At 46.1% G+C, this 20,956-nt stretch overlaps 1 protein-coding gene across 1 annotated transcript in view; it reads left to right on the top strand.

Annotated features, from left to right (window-relative positions):
• The window catches only part of ankrd2 (ankyrin repeat domain 2 (stretch responsive muscle)), a 29,301-nt gene that overhangs the window by 6,112 nt on the left and 2,233 nt on the right, over positions 1–20,956 (top strand). The window contains exons 3-7 of the mRNA XM_020513102.2: positions 1,242–1,397; positions 4,699–4,806; positions 7,607–7,705; positions 10,642–10,740; positions 19,011–19,109. Of these exons, the coding sequence (XP_020368691.1) occupies positions 1,242–1,397; positions 4,699–4,806; positions 7,607–7,705; positions 10,642–10,740; positions 19,011–19,109 (561 nt within the window). The remainder of the gene's footprint in view (positions 1–1,241; positions 1,398–4,698; positions 4,807–7,606; positions 7,706–10,641; positions 10,741–19,010; positions 19,110–20,956) is intronic.

Raw genomic sequence — 20,956 nt, 5'->3', positions numbered from 1 at the left:
AATAATCAATCAATTGATCTCGGGGTTAAGCATTCCGAAGATTCATAACTTTCCGAGTGAAGAGGCTTTTCCTTGCCTCAGTCTGAGATGAGCAGCTCATAATCCCGAGCTGGTCTCTGCATTCAGAAACAAGGAAATAAAGTTTCCAAGGACAGTGAAACTTTCAGCGACCAGAATGAAACTGGGCTGATGCCAGGATGAGACAAAGAACTCTTGAGAGTTTTGTTTCTGGCACATGTTACAAATCCCTGAGTGTGGCATGTCAAATACCAATTTTAAATAAGCTCAAAATGAGGGCTGTGGAAACTTGACATTGATGAATTAATACCTGAAATCTCAGCTGTCACCACAGCCCCCTGAAGGTTTAATTGTCCAAGGTGACATTTACACAGTCAGCATGAGGCTGGACCATGAGGGACTGTCAGGGAGCAGAAATGCTCACCATTTCTATCTTCACACATTATCCACTTTAATCGAGAATGGCAGAGCTGGAGAATGGGGCCATGTTTTGTTTTTTTTTTGGCTGAGATTTCAGATCTGAGTGCTTTCCCAACATAAGATTAGAGACAGAGTAAAGCTTTCTCTCCACTGTCCTTATCAAACACTCCCAGGACAGGGACAGCATGGGGTTAGATACAGAGTAAATCTCTCTCTCCACTGTCCTCATCAAACACTCCCAGCACAGGGACAGCACAGGGTGAGATACAGAGTTAAACTCTCTCCAAACTGTCCCCAAGCCTTCCTGCTCCTATGATGCTGCTTGGCCTGCTGTGTTCATCCAGCTCTACACCTTGTTATCCCAGATTCTCCAGCATCTGCAGTTCCTACTATCTCTCCCCCATCAAACACTTCCAGGACAAGGACAGCACGGGGTTAATGCTGTCTCTACTATTTTAAACAAAAGTTAAAGCTACCTCTACACTGTCCCCATCTAATACTTCCAGGACAGGTACAGCACAAGGTTTATATATATAGTAAAGATCCCTCTACTCCTTTAAAATGAAAGTAAAGCTCTTTCTACATTGTATTTAAAATTCTTTTGTCCTTTTTATTTCCCTTTCTTATTCACCGCTTTCTCCATTGATCCCTTCTCCACTCACTTTCCCATATGCAGCCGATATTCCCGATCTCCTTGTTTCCTGTCCAAGGTTAAAGTGCATTTTGCTGTTGAGACGGGGAGCTGGGAATAATGGCCAAGGTCACATTGATCATTGTTCTGTTCTTGACTAATAACATCGCAGGGTGAAGAAAGAGTGAGAAAGACTTCGAGGGACCTACGTCAAGAAATAATCGATATCGGAGGAATCGAAAATTTAATTCAGCTTCGAAAGAGAAGGAAAGAGAAGAAAGAAAAGAAATTTCCCGTTCGAGAACCAGAGAAGGAGCCAGAGGAAATTGTAAGTGAAACTTTTAAAAAATAGGTACAATGTCAGAAATTACCACCGTGAGATTAGTGAATGAAATGTTAACACTTTCGATGACATTCCTCCAGTTTGTTTAGGTGAGGTCAATTATCGCTTGTAGCCGAATAGGAGGAAGGTTCAGGAAACAATTAAGGTTAAGATTAATGTTAGGGCAAGTTACTAAATATTGTGCATTATCATCATTTCTGGCTCATAAGGAAGAGAGGGGACAAAATGTCCTGTGACTTCATTCTGAGGGTGTGGGGTGTATGTGGCAAAATGTCAGATGGGTCGGAGCTTGTGACCGAAAGAAGGGCACACTTGCATTTATATACCACACTGAGATAGTAGGAACTGCTGATGCTGGAGTCTGAGATAACAAGGTAGGGAGCTGGAGGAAAAACTTCTGAAGAAGTGTCCTGACCCGAAACGTCAGCTTTCCTGCTCCTCTGAATCTGCCTGGCCTGCTGTGTTCCTCCAGCTCCACAGGTTGTTAACTGCATTTATATACCACCTTTCATGACTACCAGCCATCTCAAAGTGTTTTCTGACGTGCGTCACTGTTGACATGGCCGATAATTTACACGCAGCAAGCTCCCACAGATAGCCATGTAATGAATGGCCAGACATTCTGTTGAGTGACAGATTGATCATAGAATAGAATCCTAGAATTCCTACAGTATGAAAGCAGACCATTCGACCCATCAAGTCCAAACCAACCCTCTGAACAGCATCCCACCCAGACACATCCCCTACCCTATCCCTGTAACCCTGCATTTCCCATGGCTAATCCATCTAGCCTATACATCCCTGAATGCAATGGGCAATTTAGCATGGCCAATGCACCTAACCTGCATATCTTTGGACATTGATGTTATACACGGCATTAAGGAGAATTGCCCTGCTCTACTACCAAACAGTGTGATGGAATCATTGACATCCTCCCGAGATGAGCGAGCAGGACCTCAGTTCAATATCTCATCAAAATGATGACACCTCCAGTGAGAGCAGTGACCCCTCACTGCCCCTGATGCTGTTAACAGAGTATCAGCCTTGACTTTGTCAACTGGGCTGTTGTGATGAGATTTGAATCTGGAAGCTTACGACTCACACTTAAATGTGTTACCAACTCAGCTGTGGCTGGCACCCAGAAAATCACCTGCCAAATTGTCCTTAAATTAGTTTTGGGGGTGAGGGATTTGTAGAAAAAAGATCAACATCTTAAATCAACAGTAGTAGGCCTGTGGTATTAATCCAGAGAGCCAGGTAACGTTCTGGGGGCCTGGCCTCAAGCCATGCCATGGCAAATGGTGGGATTTGAATTCAATAAAAGAGTTTAATGACTGGCCGTGCTAAATTGCCTCGTAGTGTCCAGGAATGTGCAGACTATGTGGATTAGCCGTGGTAAATGCGGGATTATGGAGATAGGGTGGGGGCTGAGTCTGGGTGGGACAATCTTCAGAGGGTCGGTGCAGACTTGATGGGCCAAATAGCCTCTTTCCACACTGTGGTGACTCTACAATGACCATGAATCCATTGTCAATTGTTGGAAAAACCCACCTGGTTCGCTAATGTGCTATAGGGAAGAAATTGCCATCCTTACCTGGTCTGGCCTACATAAGGATGGCAGTTTCTTCCCTTTGGCACATTAGCGAACCAGATGGGTTTTTCCAACAATTGACAATGGATTCATGGTCATCGTAGATTTACCACAGCAATGTGCTCTTAAACTGCCTTCTGGGCAATTGGGGATGGAAAATAAACGCTGGCCTAGCCAGCGATGCCCTCATCCTGTGAATAAAAGAAAAAAAGTGGGCTTTTTTGTGATTCAGATCAAGGGCCTTCAAACCAACTCTCCTGACAATGGAGAAAGTCTTCTGTTTTCAAATGGAAAGCTGGCCAATCCAGTGGATTTATTCATTCTAGGGCTAGTGCGATAAGTTAGGAGGAAGTTTTGGATTTCCTCGTTCAAAGTCTCTGTGGGTATAAGCCTCTAACATTTTTATTTGTTAATGGGATATGGGCATTGCTGGCCAGGCCAGCCTTCATTACTCATTCTAAGTTGCAGTTTAGAGTCAACCACATTGCTGTGGGTTTGGAGTCACATGTAGGCCCAGACCAGGTAAGGATGACATATTTCCTTCCCTAAAGGACATGAGTGAACCAGATGGGTTTTTACCAAATGACAAAAACAAAGTTGCTGGAGAAGCTCAGCAGGTCTGGCAGCATCTGGGAAGGGAAAAAACAGTTAACGTTTCAGGTCTGGTGACCCTTGCTCAGAACAATCTCAGGGACAGTGACTACGAGTCCATCCATAAGAACATAAGAAGTAGGCCATCCATCCCCCCAAGCTGGTCCCACCATACAAGATCATGGCTGAGAGATAGTAAAACATGCCGATGCTGGAGTCAGAGATAACACAGTGTGGAGCCAGAGGAACACAGCAGGCCAGGCAGCATCAGAGGAGCAGGAACGCTGATGTTTCAGGTCAGGACCCTTCTCCAGAAATGGGGGAGGGGTAAGGGAGCTCTGAAATAAATAGAGAGGAGGGGCAGGGTAGGTAGGTGGAATGGTGATAGGTGAGTGCGGGTAGGCAGTGGTGGGGATTGGCCAGTGAAGTGGAAGTAGCGGATAGGTGGGAGAGAAGACGGACCAGGCAAGGAGGCAGGGATGAGAGGGTGGGTTGGTCATGGGATGAGCCTAGGGGTGGGGAGACTTTGAAACTAGTAAAGTCCACATTGAGACCATTGGGTAGATCATGGCTAATTTGCCTCAAACCTCAACTCCTCTTTTGAGCCACATGGTAGCTCAGTGGTTAGCACTGCTGCCTCACAGCACCAACAACCATGGTTCAATTCCACTCTCGGGCTGTGTGGAGTTTGCATGTTCTCTCTATGTCTGCATGGGTTTCCTCCAGGTGCTCTGGTCTCCTCCCAGCATCTAAAATTGTGCAGGTTAAGGTGGATTGGCCATGGGAAATTACCCATAGTGTCCAGGGATGTGCAGGCTTAGGTGGTTTAGCCATAGGGAATATGGGGTTACGGGGATGGGATGGGGGTGGGTCTGGATGGGGTGCTCTTCAGGGTGTCGGTGTGGATTTGGTGGGCTGAATGGCCTGTTTCCATACAGTGGAGAGTCTATGAATTACACTGTTTGGTGCATTAGGTTCTGCCTGTGTGATGTGTACAGAGAGTCCCAACGATGTGACTGTCATCTGGAGAAAAATGGTGTGATCCTGTTTGAGAGGGATTCTGATGGTTAGACCCAAACTTTGAGAATGATTATGTGTTTTCAGACTGATCCAGTTGAGATCCCAGTGTTTCTGAGTGCTGCGGTGCAGGGAAAAATTAAGATCATCGAGAAATACCTGAAGGACGGAGGCTGTCCTGATGCATGTGACGAGGTCAGTGCAGAATTGTAACCCCTGAGCCTGATCCCCTGACTGATTTGTCCTGTGTTTTTTTCTCTGGATCCCATCCAGAACAGCTCCATCTATTCCTGGCCTCTGCTCAGTATTATTCCAGCAGGTGTCTCAGCACATCAGTGCAACAAGGAAGGAAAATACCTTCAGCTTATGAGTGTCAGCTGATCAACAACAACAATGACAGCTTGCATTCATATAGCACCTACAATGCAATCCAACATCTCAAGTCACAGTTGCATTGACAAGCCAAGTACCATACAGAGCATTCATGGGATATCACTGGCTGGCCAGCATTTATTGCCCATTTCTAGTTGTCCTTGAGAAGCGGTTGGTGAGCTGCCTTCTTGAACTGTAGCAGTCCACGTTATAGATAGACCCACAATGACCTTAGGGAGGGAATTGCAGCATGTTAACCCAGCAACAGTGAAGGAACATTGATATATTTCCGAGTCAGGCTGTCGAGTGGTTTGGTTAGGAACTTGCAGGTGCTCCCATATATCTGCTGCCCTTGTCCTTCTAGGTAGAAGTGGTCATGGGTTTGGAAGGTGCAGTCTAAGGAGCCTTTTTGAATTTCTGCTGTGCATTTTGTAGACAGTACACACTGCTACTACTGAGGGTTGGTGGTGGACAGTGTGGATGTTGGTGGATGCGGTGCCAATCAAGCGAGCTGCTTTGTCCTGGATGGTGACAAGTGTTGTTGGAATTGTACCTATCCAAGCAAGTGCCATGTTAGGACAGATGGTAAATTTCATCATGGAAGTTGGTTTAAGGAAGCAGTTTTGTTTTTACTCATAAGATGTGGATGTCATTGGCTGTGACAGCATTTATTGGCCATTCCTAATTGCTCAATGGGCAGTTAAGAGTCAACCACGTTATTGTGGATCTGGCTAAGGGAAGCAGATTTCCTTCCGAAAGGACATTGGTGAGCCAGATGGCTTAATTTTTACAACAATTTACAGTGGTTACGCACTCGCAATCCGTGTTCCCTTTAAGCTGCATGGTCCCTCGCACTTTCTGCACACACTGATCACCATCCCGACGTATCGACTTCCAGTTTCCAAAGCTGCTGTCACACACACAGACCTCGGAGGTCCACGTGAATGTAGGGGAAATGTACACGGAACGTAGGTCACCATTAACCTAGCTTTGATTTTTGTAGAATTCAGATTTCATCACCTGCCATTCGAACATCTGTCCCCTCGGAGATTTCCCTGCCGTTTGGGATGGCTAATCTAGTGGTATTACCGTGATGTCACTGTTTCCCTAGAAGATGGGATGAGGTAGAGGGCTGAGGAGTTTCAACTAGAGCTAGGGCCCAAGACTCAGCCACCAATGTCAGAGTGAAGAGAACGGCCAATATGCGAGAGGCCGGATTTGGAGGGGCGCTGGGATTTTGGAAACTCATAGGGCCGGTGGAGATTACAGAGATAGAGAGGAGTGAAGCAATTTAAGGGCATAAGGGTATGTGGTCGCGATGCCCTTCTTCGCTGGCACAGCAACTTGCATTTACATAGCACCTAATAGCGTAGAAAACCCATCACAAGGCACCTGACAGAGACGTAGTAAAAAAAAAATCGATGGAACTCACAATATTCCAAAACTCTACACAGCTGATGAATTACTTTTGAAGTGTGCAGTAGCCACTGTTGTGAATTAGAAATCACAGCAGCCAATTTGCCTACAGTTAAACTCCCATGAGCAGCCATGTTGAAAAAGAGCAGATACTCTGTATCTTTTTGGTCAAGGAATGAACTGCCCTGTCCCTCAGTGACAACAAGGTGCAGGGCTGGATGAACACAGCAGGCCAAGCAGCATCAATAGGAGCAGAGAGGCTAGTTGCAGTGGGAGAGAGATCCCTTGAGGTTTGTCCGGAGAGAGGAGGGTAACTTCTTCAGGTTAGGCATGATATGGCTTTGTTGAGGCATCTGGGTAGAGGGTAGTGGGGATGGCGGTGTGTGATTGAACAGGAAACTGATGTAAGTTAGAACCAGAGAAGAGCTGAATTTGGAAAGCTGTCGCTATTGTCAAACAAATCTATATACCCTACAAATTACCTTTAGATCATTTCTATCCAAAGACTAGTTGTGTTTGCAGTCCTTCTCTGGGTCTGGGACTCATAGAGCTGACCATGCACTAATCCATTGTAAAAGTAATCACTGCTTAGGGACAACTAGAGATGCAAAATAAGTGCAGTCTGGTCAGTGTTGCTGACACTCAAAGCATAAATGGACTTGAATCATCCCTCAAACTTGCTTTGCAATTTGTTACACTCTGTTGTGGTCCAAATGTGGACGTCTCATTCTTCTTAACTGTATAGAACACAGTCCCAGCCTCCTCAATCTCTCCTTAGAGGAAAGCCCCACCATCCCAGGAATTAGTCCAATGGGGTGGTATGGTGGCTCAGTGGTTAGCACTGCTGCCTCACAGCGTCGGGGACCCAGGTTCGATTCCACCCTCAGGCAACTGTCTGCGTGGAGTTTGTACATTCTCTCTGCGTCTGCATGGGTTTGCTCTGGTTTCCTCCCACAGTCCAAAGATGTGCAGGCTTGGTGGATTGGCCATGCTAAATTGCCCATAGTGTGCAGGGATGTGTAGATTAGGTGTGTTATAGGGGAATGGGTCTGGGAGAGATGCTGTGAGGGTCAGTGTGGACTTATTGGGCCAAAGGGCCTGTTTCCACACTGTAGGGATTCTATGATCTACAACACAAGGAATGATTTGTACTCGGTCTCCAGCATTCTGGCCTCACTGTGATTCTTTCATGTATTTTTCTCCATAGTTTAAGCGCACCGCCCTGCACAGAGCTTCTCTAGAAGGTCACACTGACATTGTAACCAAAATTCTCGAAGCGGGAGCAACAGTGGACTTCAAAGATAGGGTGAGTGTTCCATTCTTTCCTTCTATTCAACCATGACAGATAGACTTGCATGTATACAGCACCTTTCAAGACCTCAGCACCATCCCAAATCGTCTTACACTCTACGAAGTATGATTCGAGGTGTAGCCACTGTTGTAATGTAGGAAGTAGGCAGTCAATGTATGAAAAAGAATATAATATCGAACTGTTTTTGACATGTTGACGGAGGGGGTGGGTTAACACTGTTGGGTGAACGAGTGGTTTGCAGTGCAGGGTGATACCCTGAGCATGGGCTCAATTCCTGCACCAACGGCGGTTGCCACAACGAGCTCTCTTTCTCAACGTCTCCTCTCGCCTGAGGTGCGCTGACCCTCAGGTTAAACCATCACCAGACATCTTTGTCTGTCTCTGTCTAATGAGAGAGTAGCTGTACGATCTGATAAGACTACGGTAGTTATACCTTTTGACAGAGGGATATACAGCGACCACAAAGTGGGCCAGGGAGACGTTTATTTCACTAGGATGTTGTCGGGAGTGAGGTTTTGAATTATAAGGAGGGGCTAGGTAGGCTGGGATATTTTTTCCACTGGAGCATAGGAGGTTGAGGAGTGACATTATAGAGGTTTATAAAACCATGAGGGTTTTGGGTAAGGTAAGTGGCAGATATATTTTCCCTAACGTGGGGGAATTTCAAGACTAGGGGGCATAGATTTAAGGTGAGAAGAGAAAGATTTATAAAAGACATGAGGAGCATTTTTTTTACACAGACAGTGGTTCGTGTGTGGAATGAACTTCCAGAGGAAGTGGTGGATGCGGATACAGTTACAACAGTTAAAAGACATTGGGATAAGTACATGAATAAGAAATGTTTGGAGGGATACAGGCCAAACGCAAGCAGATGGGACTAGTTTAGTTTGGGATTATGGTTGGCATGGACCGGTTGGACCGAAGGGTCTGTTTCCATGCTGTATTGGCTCTATCTAGTGAGAGGGCCCTCAATTTAATGTCTCACCTGAAAAATGACACCTCTGACAGTGTGGTGCTACCTCGACAATGTTCTCGGAGTGTCAGTCTGGACTGTGCACTCAGGCCTCTGGGTTAGGACAGTGAAAGCCTGTGACTTGTGCTGGAACTGGGCTCCGCGAAGACTGTCCCAGACGTTAAAGGGTCGGTGACTGCCGGCCCATTTTGAGATTGTGGCAGTGCTTCTGAAAGCCTGAATTAGAAGGCAGTGGACAGACATCTCCTGAAAGATTAACAACACACCCTTCCTTTCCAGCTGAGATGCCAATTATGCAGCACCCTTTCATCTCAATCTGTCATTACCAGTCAGCGGATCAATGGGTGCATTGGGTAATCATGTCTTTCATTTGGACAGCTAACAGCAGCTCAGACTGAGTTATCCTTCCATCGGGGGGATTCAGGGAAGATTTAATAGAAGCGCTTAGAGATCATGAAGCGTTTTCCCACAATAAGGAAAGGCTCCTACTTTTCGTTCTGGCAGGAGACTGGGTTATCAAGACACTCAGATTGAAGAGAATCAGTAAAAGATCAGAGAAGGGATGACAGGAAATGTTTTCACATACAGTGTGTTGTTGTGATCTGGAACATGCTGCCTGAGCATAACATTCTAAACAGTAATTAGATCAAAATAAAAACCAAAAGAACTGCGAGTACTGGAAATCAGAAACAAAAACAGAAATTGCAGGAAAAGCTCAGCATCTGTGGACAGAAATCAGAGTTAACGTTTCATTTCATCCCGAAATGTTAACTCTGATTTCTCTCCACAGGTGCTGTCAGACCTGCTGAGCTTTTCTAGCAATTTTGGTAATTAGATCAATACTTGGAAAGGAGGAATTTACAGGGGTAATGGGGAAAGTGTAAGGTGAGTGGGATCAATTCAGCAGATCTCTTAAAGAGCGAGAATGGGTCACAGTGGGCTGAATGGCCTCTTCAATGCTGTAGGTTCCCTTGATTGAAAAATGCTTGTAGATACATGTGTGCCAGGTCAGGACAGGGATTCAGACACAGGTCAGCATAGGTAAAATCCATTCAGGACAAAGTGCAGTCATTTAAGAGTGTAATTTTTTTAAATTCACTCATGGGACGTGGGTGTTGTTGGCTGGGCCAGTATTTCTTGCCCATCCTTAGTTGTCCTTCAGAAGGTGGTGGTTTGCTGCCTTCTTGAACCACTGCAGTCCATGTGCTGTAGGTAGATCCACAATGTCCTTAAGGAGGTTATTTCAGGATTTTGACTCAGCGACAGTGAAGGGATGGCAATATATGTCAGGATGGTGAGCGGCTTGGAGGGGAACTTTCAGGTGGTGGTGTTCCCATGTACCTGCTGTTCATGTCCTTCTAGGTGGATCTCGTTGTGGGTTGGGAAGGTGCTGTCTAAGAATCTTTGGTGAATTTCTGCAGTGCATCTTGTAGATGGTCTACACTGTTTCTATTGAGCATCGGTGGTAGAGGGAGTGGATTCTTGTGGATGTGGTGCCAATTAAAGGAGGGGCTGCTTTGTGCTGATAAGGGTCAGGGATTAAGACTAAGATGAGGAGCAATTTCTTCTCACGTGCGTTGTGAGTCTTCGGAACTCTGCCACATATTTAAGGCTGAGATAGATAGATTCTTGATCAATAGGGGCATCAAGGGTTACAAGGAAAATTCAGGAAAGTGGGTATGAGGAAAGTCTGATCAACCATGATCTTATTGAACGGTGAAGCAGGCTCACAGGGCTGAGTGGCCTACTTCTGTTCCTATTTCTTATGGCCTTATGGATTCTGATGGTGTCACATTTTAATGTGCTAATCTGCCTCTTTGAGCTTAGGGGCATGCTTCAGCACTGAGCTGCAACCTAATTCTGGAAGAATTACTCACAGTTCATTGGCCATTTGAGATCCAATAAGCTGAAACTCTCGCAAACATTGATTTATCCCCGACTCGTCCTCTCCTTTCAGCTCGACTGCACTGCTGTTCATTGGGCCTGCAGAGGCGGGAGATTGGAGGTGCTTAAGATCCTCCTGGGTAAAGGAGCTACTGTGAACGTTAATGACAAGGTAAGAGTCACTGGGGTTCCTCAACAGATTGCAAGAGCACAGGAGGATGGGTGTGGGAGTCAGGAGCAAGGCCAGAGTTTGTTATCCATCCCTGACTGCCCTTGAGCTGAGTGGTTTGCTAGGCCATTGCAGAGGGCAGATTCACTAGGTCTGTAGTTAGATGTAGGCCAGTCCGTATCCCTTCCTAAATTATTTGTGAACCAGATGATAATTTTGATAAAAATTGACAACGGTTAATCATTAGGTCAATTTTTTGATATTGATTTCAAATTTCACCACCTGCCATGATAGAATTTGAAACCATGCTCCCAGAACATTCAGCTGGAGTTCTGGATTGCTACTATACATTTTCATAGAATCCCTACACTGTGGAAACAGTCCATTTGGTCCAAAAAGTCCACACCAACTCTCAGAAGAGCATCCCACCCAGACTGTTCCCCCTACCCTATCCCTGTAATCCTGCATTTCCCCTGACTAATTCACCTAACCTGCACACCTTTGGACTCAAATGTAAAGGGTAACAAGGTGGCTCAGTGGTTAGCACTGCTGCCTCAGCTATTGATAGCTGGGGTCCAGGGTGTAATAGCTTGGGGTCCAGGGTGTACTAGCTAGATGGATAGAGAACTGGCTGGGCAACAGGAGACAGAGAGTTGTAGTGGAAGGGAGTTTCTCAAAATGGAGAACTGTGACCAGTGATGTTCCACAGGGGTCCGTGTTGGGACCACTGTTGTTTGTGATATACATAAATGATATGGAGGAAGGTATAGATGGTCTGATTAGCAAGTTTGCAGATGACACTAAGATTGGTGGAGTAGCAGATAGTGAAGGGGATTGTCGGAGAATGCAGCAGAATATAGATAGATTGGAGAGTTGGGCGGAGAAATGGCAGATGGAATTCAATCCAGGCAAATGCAAGGTGATGCATTTTGCAAGATCCAATTCAAGAGCGAACTATATGGTAAATGGAAAAGCCCTGGGGAAAATTGATGCACAGAGAGATCTGGGTGTTCAGGTCCATTGTACCCTGAAGGTGGCAATGCAGGTCGATAGAGTGGTCAAGAAGGCATACGGCATGCTTTCATTCACCGGACAGGGTATTGAGTACAAGAGTTGGCAGGTCATGTTACAGTTGTATAGGACTTTGGTTCGACCACATTTGGAATACTGCGTACAGTTCTGGTCGCCACATTACCTAAAGGATGTGGATGCTTTGGAGAGGGTGCAGAGGAGGTTCACCAGGATGTTGCCTGGTATGGAGGGCGCTAGCTATGAAGAGAGGTTGAGTAGATTAGGATTATTTACATTAGAAAGATGGAGGTTGAGGGGGGGACCTGATTGAGGTCTACAAAATCACGAGAGGTATAGACAGGGTGGATGGCAAGAAGCTTTTTCCCAGAGTGGGGGACTCAATTACTAGGGGTCACGATTTCAAGGTGAGAGGGGAAAAGTTTAAGGGAGATATGCGTGGAAAGTTCTTTAAGCAGAGGGTGGTGGGTGCCTGGAACACGTTGCCAGCGGAGGTGGTAGAGGCAGGCACAATAGCGTCATGTAAGATGTATCTGGACAGATACATGAATGGGCAGGGAACAGAAGGATACAGATCCTTGGAAAATAGGTGACAGGTTTAGATAGAGGATCTGGATCGGCGCAGGCTTGGAGGGCCAATGGGCCTGTTTCTGTGCTGTAATTTTCTTCATTCTTTGTTCTTTGACTTTCAATTCTAGATTTTAACTAAACTCCAATTCTACCAGCTGCAGTGGTGGGATTTGAAGCCATATCCACTAGACCAGTGACAGTATCACTGCACTGTTATCTCACCCCTCACAATGCATGTCTAATGAGCTGCCAAATCATAGAATCCCTACAGTTTGGAATCAGGCCATTCGGTCCATCAAGTTCATACTGACTTTCGGAAAAGGAGCATTCCACATTACACCCAGACCCATCTACCTACCCTTTCCCTGTAACCCTGCATTTCGCATGGCTAATCCACCCAGCCTGCACATCCCTGGACACTACAGGCAATTTCCCATGGCCAATCCATCCAACCTTTGTAGTGTGGGAGGAAACCCACACAGACAGGGGGAGAATGTGCAAACTCCACACAGACAGTTGTCTGAGGGTGGAATTGAACCCAGGTCCCTGGCGCTGTGAGGCAGCAGTGCTAAGCACTGAGCCACTCCAAAGGTTGGATCTGATTTAGCTAATCCTAACCAAAGTAATGCTGAGTCTGTCACGTTTAGCCTCAGTACCCTGGGTATAGAGTACAATAAAAAGCAGAGAGAGTCTTTCTCCCATGTGCTGCCCAGCAGCCTGTGCTGGGAAGTTTGTGTGGGATGGCAGAGCATTGCCAAAACTGCAGGACTGCCTTTTCGGGCTTCCCAGGAATTTAAAACTAAAGGAAGAAGCTCTGCATTTATATAGCACCTTTCACTACCACTGGATATCTCAAAGCACTTCACAGCCAATGAAATACATTTGAAGGGTACTCACTATTGTAATGTAGGAAACACAACTGCCAATGTGTGCACAGCAAGCTCCCACCACCCATAATGTGATAGTGAGCAATAATGTGCCTTTCTCGAGATGTTGGTTGAGGGTTAAATATTGACCAGGGCCCTAGACAGAACTCCCCTGCTTTTCTTCACAACACTGCCTCAGGATATTTGCAGCAGCCATGCCAGCAGGTGGGGCCTTATTTTAACATTTCACCTGAACGATGGCACCAACAACTGTACCAACCGGAGTGTCTGTCGAGATAATTATGCTGAAGCCCTGGAGTGGGATTCAAACTCACAATGTTACAACTCAGAACACTCCACCAGCTGAGCCATTGCTGGCACTGCCATGGGTACCACCTCCGAGAATAAAATCATTGGAGGGGGGGAGGAAACTGAATGTGAGAATGTGTGTGTGTGTGTCTGTGTCTGCGTGTGTGCATGTGTGTGTTTGGGAGTGTGTGAGTGTGCGTGGGTGTGTGGGTGTGGGTATGTGTGTGTATGTGTGGACGCGCATCTGTGTGTGTCTGTGTGTCTGTGCCTGTGTCTGACTGTGTGTGTGAGTAGTGTGTATATGTCTGTGTGTCTGTTTGTGTGAGTGTAAGTGTGAGTGTGTGCATGGTGTGTATGTGTACGCACATGCATGAGTGTGTGCGTGCCTGTGTGCATGTGTGTGTGTGTCTGTGCCTGTGTCTGTGTGCTTGTGTCTGTCTGTGTGTATGTGAGTAGTGTGTGTCTGTCTTTGTAAGTGTCTGTGTGTGTGTGTGCATGGTGTGTACATGTGTGTACATGGATGAGTGTGTGTGTCTGTGTGCACATGTGTGTGTCTGCATGCGTGTGTGTGTGTGTATGTATATGTGAGTAGTGTGTGTCTGTCTGTGTGTGAGTGTATGTGTGAGTGTGTGAGAGTGTGTGTGAGTGTATAGATCAGGCAGCGACCTTGTGACTCTGGGATCCAAGCACGATGATCCAGGCTGATACTCTAGTGTGTACAGCAGATGTGCTGTAGAGTCAGAAGTGTTGCCTGTCAAATGAGATGTTAAGCAGTGACCTCTGCAGGCATCTTAACGGAGGTAAGAAGAAGAGCAATCTTCAGCACTCTTCCATGTCCTGGTGAGATAGCAGGAACTAGCGATGCTGGAGAATCTGAGATAACAAGGTGTAGAGCTGGATGAACGCAGCAGGCCAAGCAGCATCAGAGGAGCAGGAAGGCTGACGTTTCGGGTCTGGACCCTTCTTCAGAAAATGAAATCTTCCACTGAATGAGGTTTCTGCTCCACTTCCTCCTGGCCTGTCTGATTTACCACAAAGATATCTGTTAACCATTTTCTGAAGAAGGGTCCAGACCCGAAACGTCAGCTTTCCTGCTCCTCTGATGCTGCCTAGCCTGCTGTGTTCATCCAGCTCTACACCTTGTTGTCCATGTTCTGGTTGCTATTTAGTCCTCAAATAACATCTGAAATACAGATGATTTAGACATAGTTCCATTATTGTTTGTGGGAGCAGGCTGTGCACAAATTGGCTCTTGCATGTCATACATTACAAGAGTGACTACATTTACAAAGTATTTCATTGGTTGTAAAGTTCAATGGGACATCCTGAAATTGTGAAAGGTGCTATAGAAATGCAAGCCTTCTTGTAGCAATTGACAGAAGAAGCAGGGAAGAGGAGAGAAATTATTTTTACCCAGTGGGTCACTGTGATCTGGAAGGTAGCTGCCTGAAAGGGCAGTGGAAGCAGATTTAATGACATGTTGTAATCTGATGCAGAGGAGAGATTGGCTCCTCTCTTTTCAAACCTCCCCTGAGTCATTCACAACAAATATATTTAATTTGTGTTTTAGCAAACGGCTATCACATTTCAACTAAAACTAAGTTAATGGGCTTACAAAGGGGCATCCATTTCAAGCCTACCGACTCCCACAGCTACGTAGAGTACACCTCCTCTCACCCACCTTCCTGCAAAAAGGCCATCCCCTATTCCCAATTCCTTCGCCTCCGCCGCATCTGCTCCTGAGATGAGGCATTCCACTCCCGGACATCCCAGATGTCCTCATTTTTCAAGGACTGCAACTTCCCCTCCACAGTGGTCGAAAACGCCCTCGACAATGTCTCTCGCATTTCCCGCAACTCATCCCTCACACCCCCTCCCCGCAATAACAATCAAAACAGAATCCCCCTCGTCCTCACCTACCACCCCACCAACCTCCGGATCCAACGTATCATCCTCCGGCACTTCCGCCATCTGCAATCTGACCCTACTACCAAAGACATTTTTCCCTCCCCACCCTTATCTGCTTTCCGGAGGGACCATTCTCTCTGTGACTCCCTTGTCCGATCCATACTCCCCTCCAGCCCCACCACACCCGGCACTTTTCCCTGCAACCGCAGGAAGTGCTACACCTGCCCCTACACCTCCCGCCTCACCCCCATTCCAGGCCCCAACACGACCTTCCACATCAAACAGATGTTCACTGCACATCTGCCAATGTGGTATACTGTATCCACTGTTCCCATTGTGGCCTCCTCTACATCGGGGAAACCAAGCGGAGGCTTGGGGACCACTTTGTGGAACACCTATGCTTGGTTTGCACTAAACAACTGCACCTCCCAGTCGCGAACCATTTCAACTCCCCCTCCCATTCCTCAGACGACATGTCCATCCTGGGCCTCCGGCATTGCCACAACGATGCCACCCGAAGGTTGCAGGAACAGCATCTCATATTTAGCTTGGGAACCCTGCAGCCCAATGGTATCAATGTGGACTTCACAAGCTTCAAAATCTCCCCTCCCCCTACCGCATCCCAAAACCAGCCCAGCTCGTCCCCGCCTCCCTAACCTGTTCTTCCTCCCACCTCAAGCCCCACACCCATCTCCTACCTACTAGCCTCATCCGGCCTCCTTGACCTGTCCGTCCTCCCTTGGACTGATCTATCCCCTCCCTAACTCCCCACCTACACTCACCTTTACTGGCTCCACCCCTGCTGCCTTGACCTGTCTGTCTCCTCTCCACCTATCTTCTCCTTCATCCATCTTCTATCCGCCTCCCCCCTCTCCCTATTTATTTCAGAACCCCCTTCCCCTCCCCATTTTCTGAAGAAGGGTCTCGGCCTGAAAGGTCAGCTTTCCTGCTCCTCTGATGCTGCTTGGCCTGCTGTGTTCATCCAGCTCTACACCTTGTTATCTCAGATTCTCCAGCATTGGCAGTTCCTACTGTTTCTCTCCAGCCAAATACAATGTTATCTTGAGTGAAATACATTTTATTACCTGCTACCCTGAAAGACAGAGCACCATTGGGCACACACACACAAACTCAGGTAATAGGCTTAAGAAGAAGCGAGGGAATGGTGTCTATATAGACTGAAAATTAAAGGCAATGGCAATTCTAAATACTTAGTATCTTTGCGTAGTGAGAATGAAACCCGAGTGCCAATGATTTAACTGTTGCCCTATTCCCTTGGGAGTGGTGAAGCTTGCAAATACTTTTGATTTCTCTGTGAATAGTGACATTTGCAAGTTGCTTTGTCATTACCGTTGGTTCCTGAGATCGAGTGAGAGACAAGAAGAAGTACTTTCAGTATCCTTGCTGCTATCAGGTCATGTTACCGTCTCTCCCTCTGTCTCTTTGCTCAGAGGCTGCTGTTAATATACTGTTCCTTTGTGGATTTTGGTGCCTGTGTGATTGTTTAATTCTCCCCCCAAACCTGTTCCATTTCCCGTGGATTGTCACTGCCATCAAGTTCAGTTTGTACTATACCCCCATGCGGATCTTCCACTGAATGAGGTTTCTGCTCCACTTCCTCCTGGCCTGTCTGAAAACTCCACTAGCCCTTTGTGATTTACCACGGAGGTACCTGCTAACCAAATCTCCGGCTCTGGCCTGCCATCTTTTGTCACCTTTCCCGGAATCCACTGGCCTTCCGTTTTTATGACTACCGGCCTTCCTCTGACCCTTTTGGAAACTTGTCCTGTCTTTTACTGAAACTTCTGGCTTGACTTCAGTGTTGTTTAAATTAATAGTCTCTTCCCGGGCTACCCTAAACCTCATGGGTTTCACTGCCTCCTGTAGGGCTTCTGACCTCTCTTCATTCCCGTCCTCTTTGCTGCTTCCTGATGGTTTAGTTTAAGTGACCCTCCTCAAACCTCTATCGCTTCCTGCCTCTGCTGCTGGGTTTCCTGCAGCCTCCCCAGGCTGCCCTGTTCTGTTTGAGGAATTTATTTTGCTTTCAGCCCAGTAAACTATCTATCCATTTTCTTAATTTAGTAACGGGATGAGGGCGTTGCTGACCTAGCAGCATTTATTGCCCATCCCTAATTGCCCAGAGGGCAGTTGAGAGTCAGCCACATTGCTGTGGGTCTGGAGTCACATGTAGGCCAGACCAGGTAAGGATGGCAGTTTTCTTCCCTCAAGGACATTAATGAGCCAGATGGTTTTTTCCTGATAATCAACAATGGATTCATGGTCATCTTTAGATTCTTAATTCCAGATATTTTTATTGAATTCAAATTCCATGATCTGCCATGGCGGGATTCAAACCCAGTCCCCGGAATGTTATCTGGGTGTCTGGATTAACAGTCCAGCAATAATACCGCTACGTCATTGCCTCCCCATGCTATGCTTGGGACGAGCCCCACACTGTTACAAGAACCATAACAAGTTTGTTCTCTAAGTAAACTTAGAACAGTGCCACCTCTGTATACATTCCCATGAGCTCTTTCATCAGCACGCTGGAATTTAATTTGCTTCAGGGCGGAAAATGTTTTAACTTCCCCACTCGTAGTGTCTGTGAGCACCTAGTGTTTCAGAAAATCCCAGACAAGTTTAAAGCAGTCAGTGTCACCATTCCTTTTGATACAAACTCCTGATAGCTCTCCTGGTCATACTTGAGCAGACACGGACCACCCTTAATGCCTATACTTGCAGCTTGTGTTTCTGGGAATACCAAGACGAACAATTTCCCTTTGCATCCTTTGATTTCCCACAGTGGAAGCATTTGGGACAGTTTTCCACTTGTCTCCCACCCAATTCCCTTCTTTTGATGGTTGGGGGCAGCTCTGACTGTCCTCCCTTCTCTCTCCGGCTTCTCTCCAGGACGTTGACCTGGCCCTTATTCCTCTCTGATCAGTGACTGCTTCCAGAACCTCAGTTTCCACCAGTTTTTCGGCCTGTATGTTCAGTCATTGTATCAGCCAGGGAAGTCGTTAAAGGGTGAATATTAATGATTCATTTTCACTCTGACTATAACAATTGTCTTTCAGCGTATAGTTGAATAAATACTGTCAGAAGTCACACGACACCAGGTTATAGTCCAACAGGTTTATTTGAAATCACAAGCTTTTGGAATGAAGCCCCTTCGCCAAGGAAAGAGAGGGACTCTGAGTTGCACAGAAACACAGAAGTGTAACAGCACAGGATACCATTCAGTCCATAATGTCTGTGCTGGTCCTCTAAAGCAAACAATCCACCTAGTGCTATTCCACTGCATACTGCCTGAAACTCTGCACACCCTTCCTTTTCAGAGATTGATACAAATTTCTCTAAATACCTCAATTGATCTGACCCCCACCACACCTTTGGGTAGAACATTTCAGATCCTAACCATTTGGGACTAATTGGAAATATTTCAAAGGACCAGCAAAGATCTTTTGTGTTGAATGGCCACATGTGTGTTGTTTAATAGTGAATGGGGGGGTGCAGTTGGTAGGTACAATGTTCTAGTGGACTATTATATTTTGACTACTGTGTATGTATTGGCTCTTCCTCCACTTGCAGCTGCTCAGTACACCTTTGCATGTTGCTACCAGAACAGGCCATGTGGAATGTGTGGAGCATCTCATCACTTGTGGCATTGATATCAACATCAAAGACCGGGTAAAGTTGGCTTATTTTCTGTCTTGATAATTGGCAAGTAACGTTTGCACAACACAATTTCCAGGCAAAGTCCACCTTCCCTCAACACTCCAATGGCATTCCCATCACTGAATCTCCCACTATCAACACCACTATCAACACTATCAACTGAACTGGACTTGCCATATAAATGCAGTGGCTACTAAAACAGGTCAGAGGCTAGGAAGCCCACAGTGCATAACTCATCTCCTGATTTCCCAGAGCCTGTCCAACACCTACAAATCACGAGTCTGATGGAATGCCCCCCACTTGCCTGGATTAGTGCAGCTCCAACAACACTCAAGATATTCAGCACCATTGAAGATAAAGCTGCCTGTTTGATTGGTAATGCGTTCACCAGATTTAACATTCACTCCCTTCACCAGAGTGACAACATTGAGCACCATCTATTAGATGGACTGTAGCAATTCGCCAAGTCCACTTTAAAACATCTTTAAAACCTGCAAGTACTAACATCTATAAGGACAAGGGCAGCAAATACATGGGAACACCACCATCTGCAATTCCCCTCCAAGCCACTCACCATCCTGACTCAGAAATATATCGCTGTTCCTTCAGTGTCACTGGGTCTAAATCCTGCAATTCCCTCCCTAACAGCATTATGGGTTTACCTACAGCACATGGAATATAGCAGTTCAAGAAGGTACCTCACCACCACTTTATGTAGGACAACTAGGAATTGACGATAAATAAGACAACAAGGTGTGGAGCTGGAGGAACACAGCAGGCCAGGCAGCATCAGAGGAGCAGGAAAGCTGACGTTTCGGGTCTGGACCCTTCTTCAGAAAATGCTAGCCTTGTCAGCACTGCCCTCATCCCACAAACAATTAAATAAAAACATGAGTCCCCTCCTGTGTGACTGCCCCAATCCTTATCTATTACCTACCCCAGTATCCCAGGTCATGTCATGGGTTGCTTTCAGTACAGCCAACCCTTTTTCAATGACTCATAGTCTCCATTATCACCTAACTGGCTTCTCTTATTAAAAAAATACCAAAAGGACTGCAGATGCTGTAAATCAGTTAAATCAGAAAAAAATCAGTTAACGTTTTAGATCTAGTGACCCTTCCTCAGAACTTCGATTTTTCTTCACAGGTGCCGCCAGACCTGCTGAGATTTTCCAGCAACTTCTGTTTATGTTAGCTTCTCTTATTCCCTTGCCTATTGTCAACGATCCCTTTGTTTGCCTATCCCTTCTCTCTCTCTCTCTCTCTCCCTCTCTCTCTCTTGCTCTCTCTGGCCTTGCTGTCCACCTATACACTCAATCTTCCCCCCAGTACCCACCACCATCCACTGTCATCAGCTTAAATGTTATCTTTTCCTAGCTACTTCTAGTTCTGAAGAAGGGCCACAGAACTCAAAACATTAACTTTGTTTTATCTCCACAGATGCTAGCAGATCTGCCGAGTTCCTCCAACAATTCCAGTCTTTGTTTATTTGAGTCTCCTCCTGCTCTAAATACCTCAACCATCAGTCCCCATATTTCTGTGGTTCCTTTTCCTTTACACATACACAAAACCTCTCTTTAAACAGTCTCTGCTTCCTGCCGCTCCATGTGTCAGTGATATCCAAAACATGGGTTTAATTTCCTATAAGTGTATTTGTTAATGTGCTGGAAAGTGCCAAGATAATCAGTCAGACAATTAAGTGTAAGAAAAATAAAAGGGGACTTAAGGGGAGGAAACAATGGATTGGAAAATAAGGAAATATGAAGTAGGAAGGAAGGAGCATGAAAGAGAAAACACTTATAACAATACAACACTTTTCACTGTATTTTGTAGCAAATGACATCACAAAAAAGTAAATCA

Source organism: Rhincodon typus, chromosome 20 (genome assembly GCF_021869965.1).
Source record: "Rhincodon typus isolate 14 chromosome 20, sRhiTyp1.1, whole genome shotgun sequence".
Lineage (NCBI taxonomy): Eukaryota > Metazoa > Chordata > Chondrichthyes > Orectolobiformes > Rhincodontidae > Rhincodon > Rhincodon typus.
This window is presented reverse-complemented; position numbering and strand designations above follow the sequence as displayed.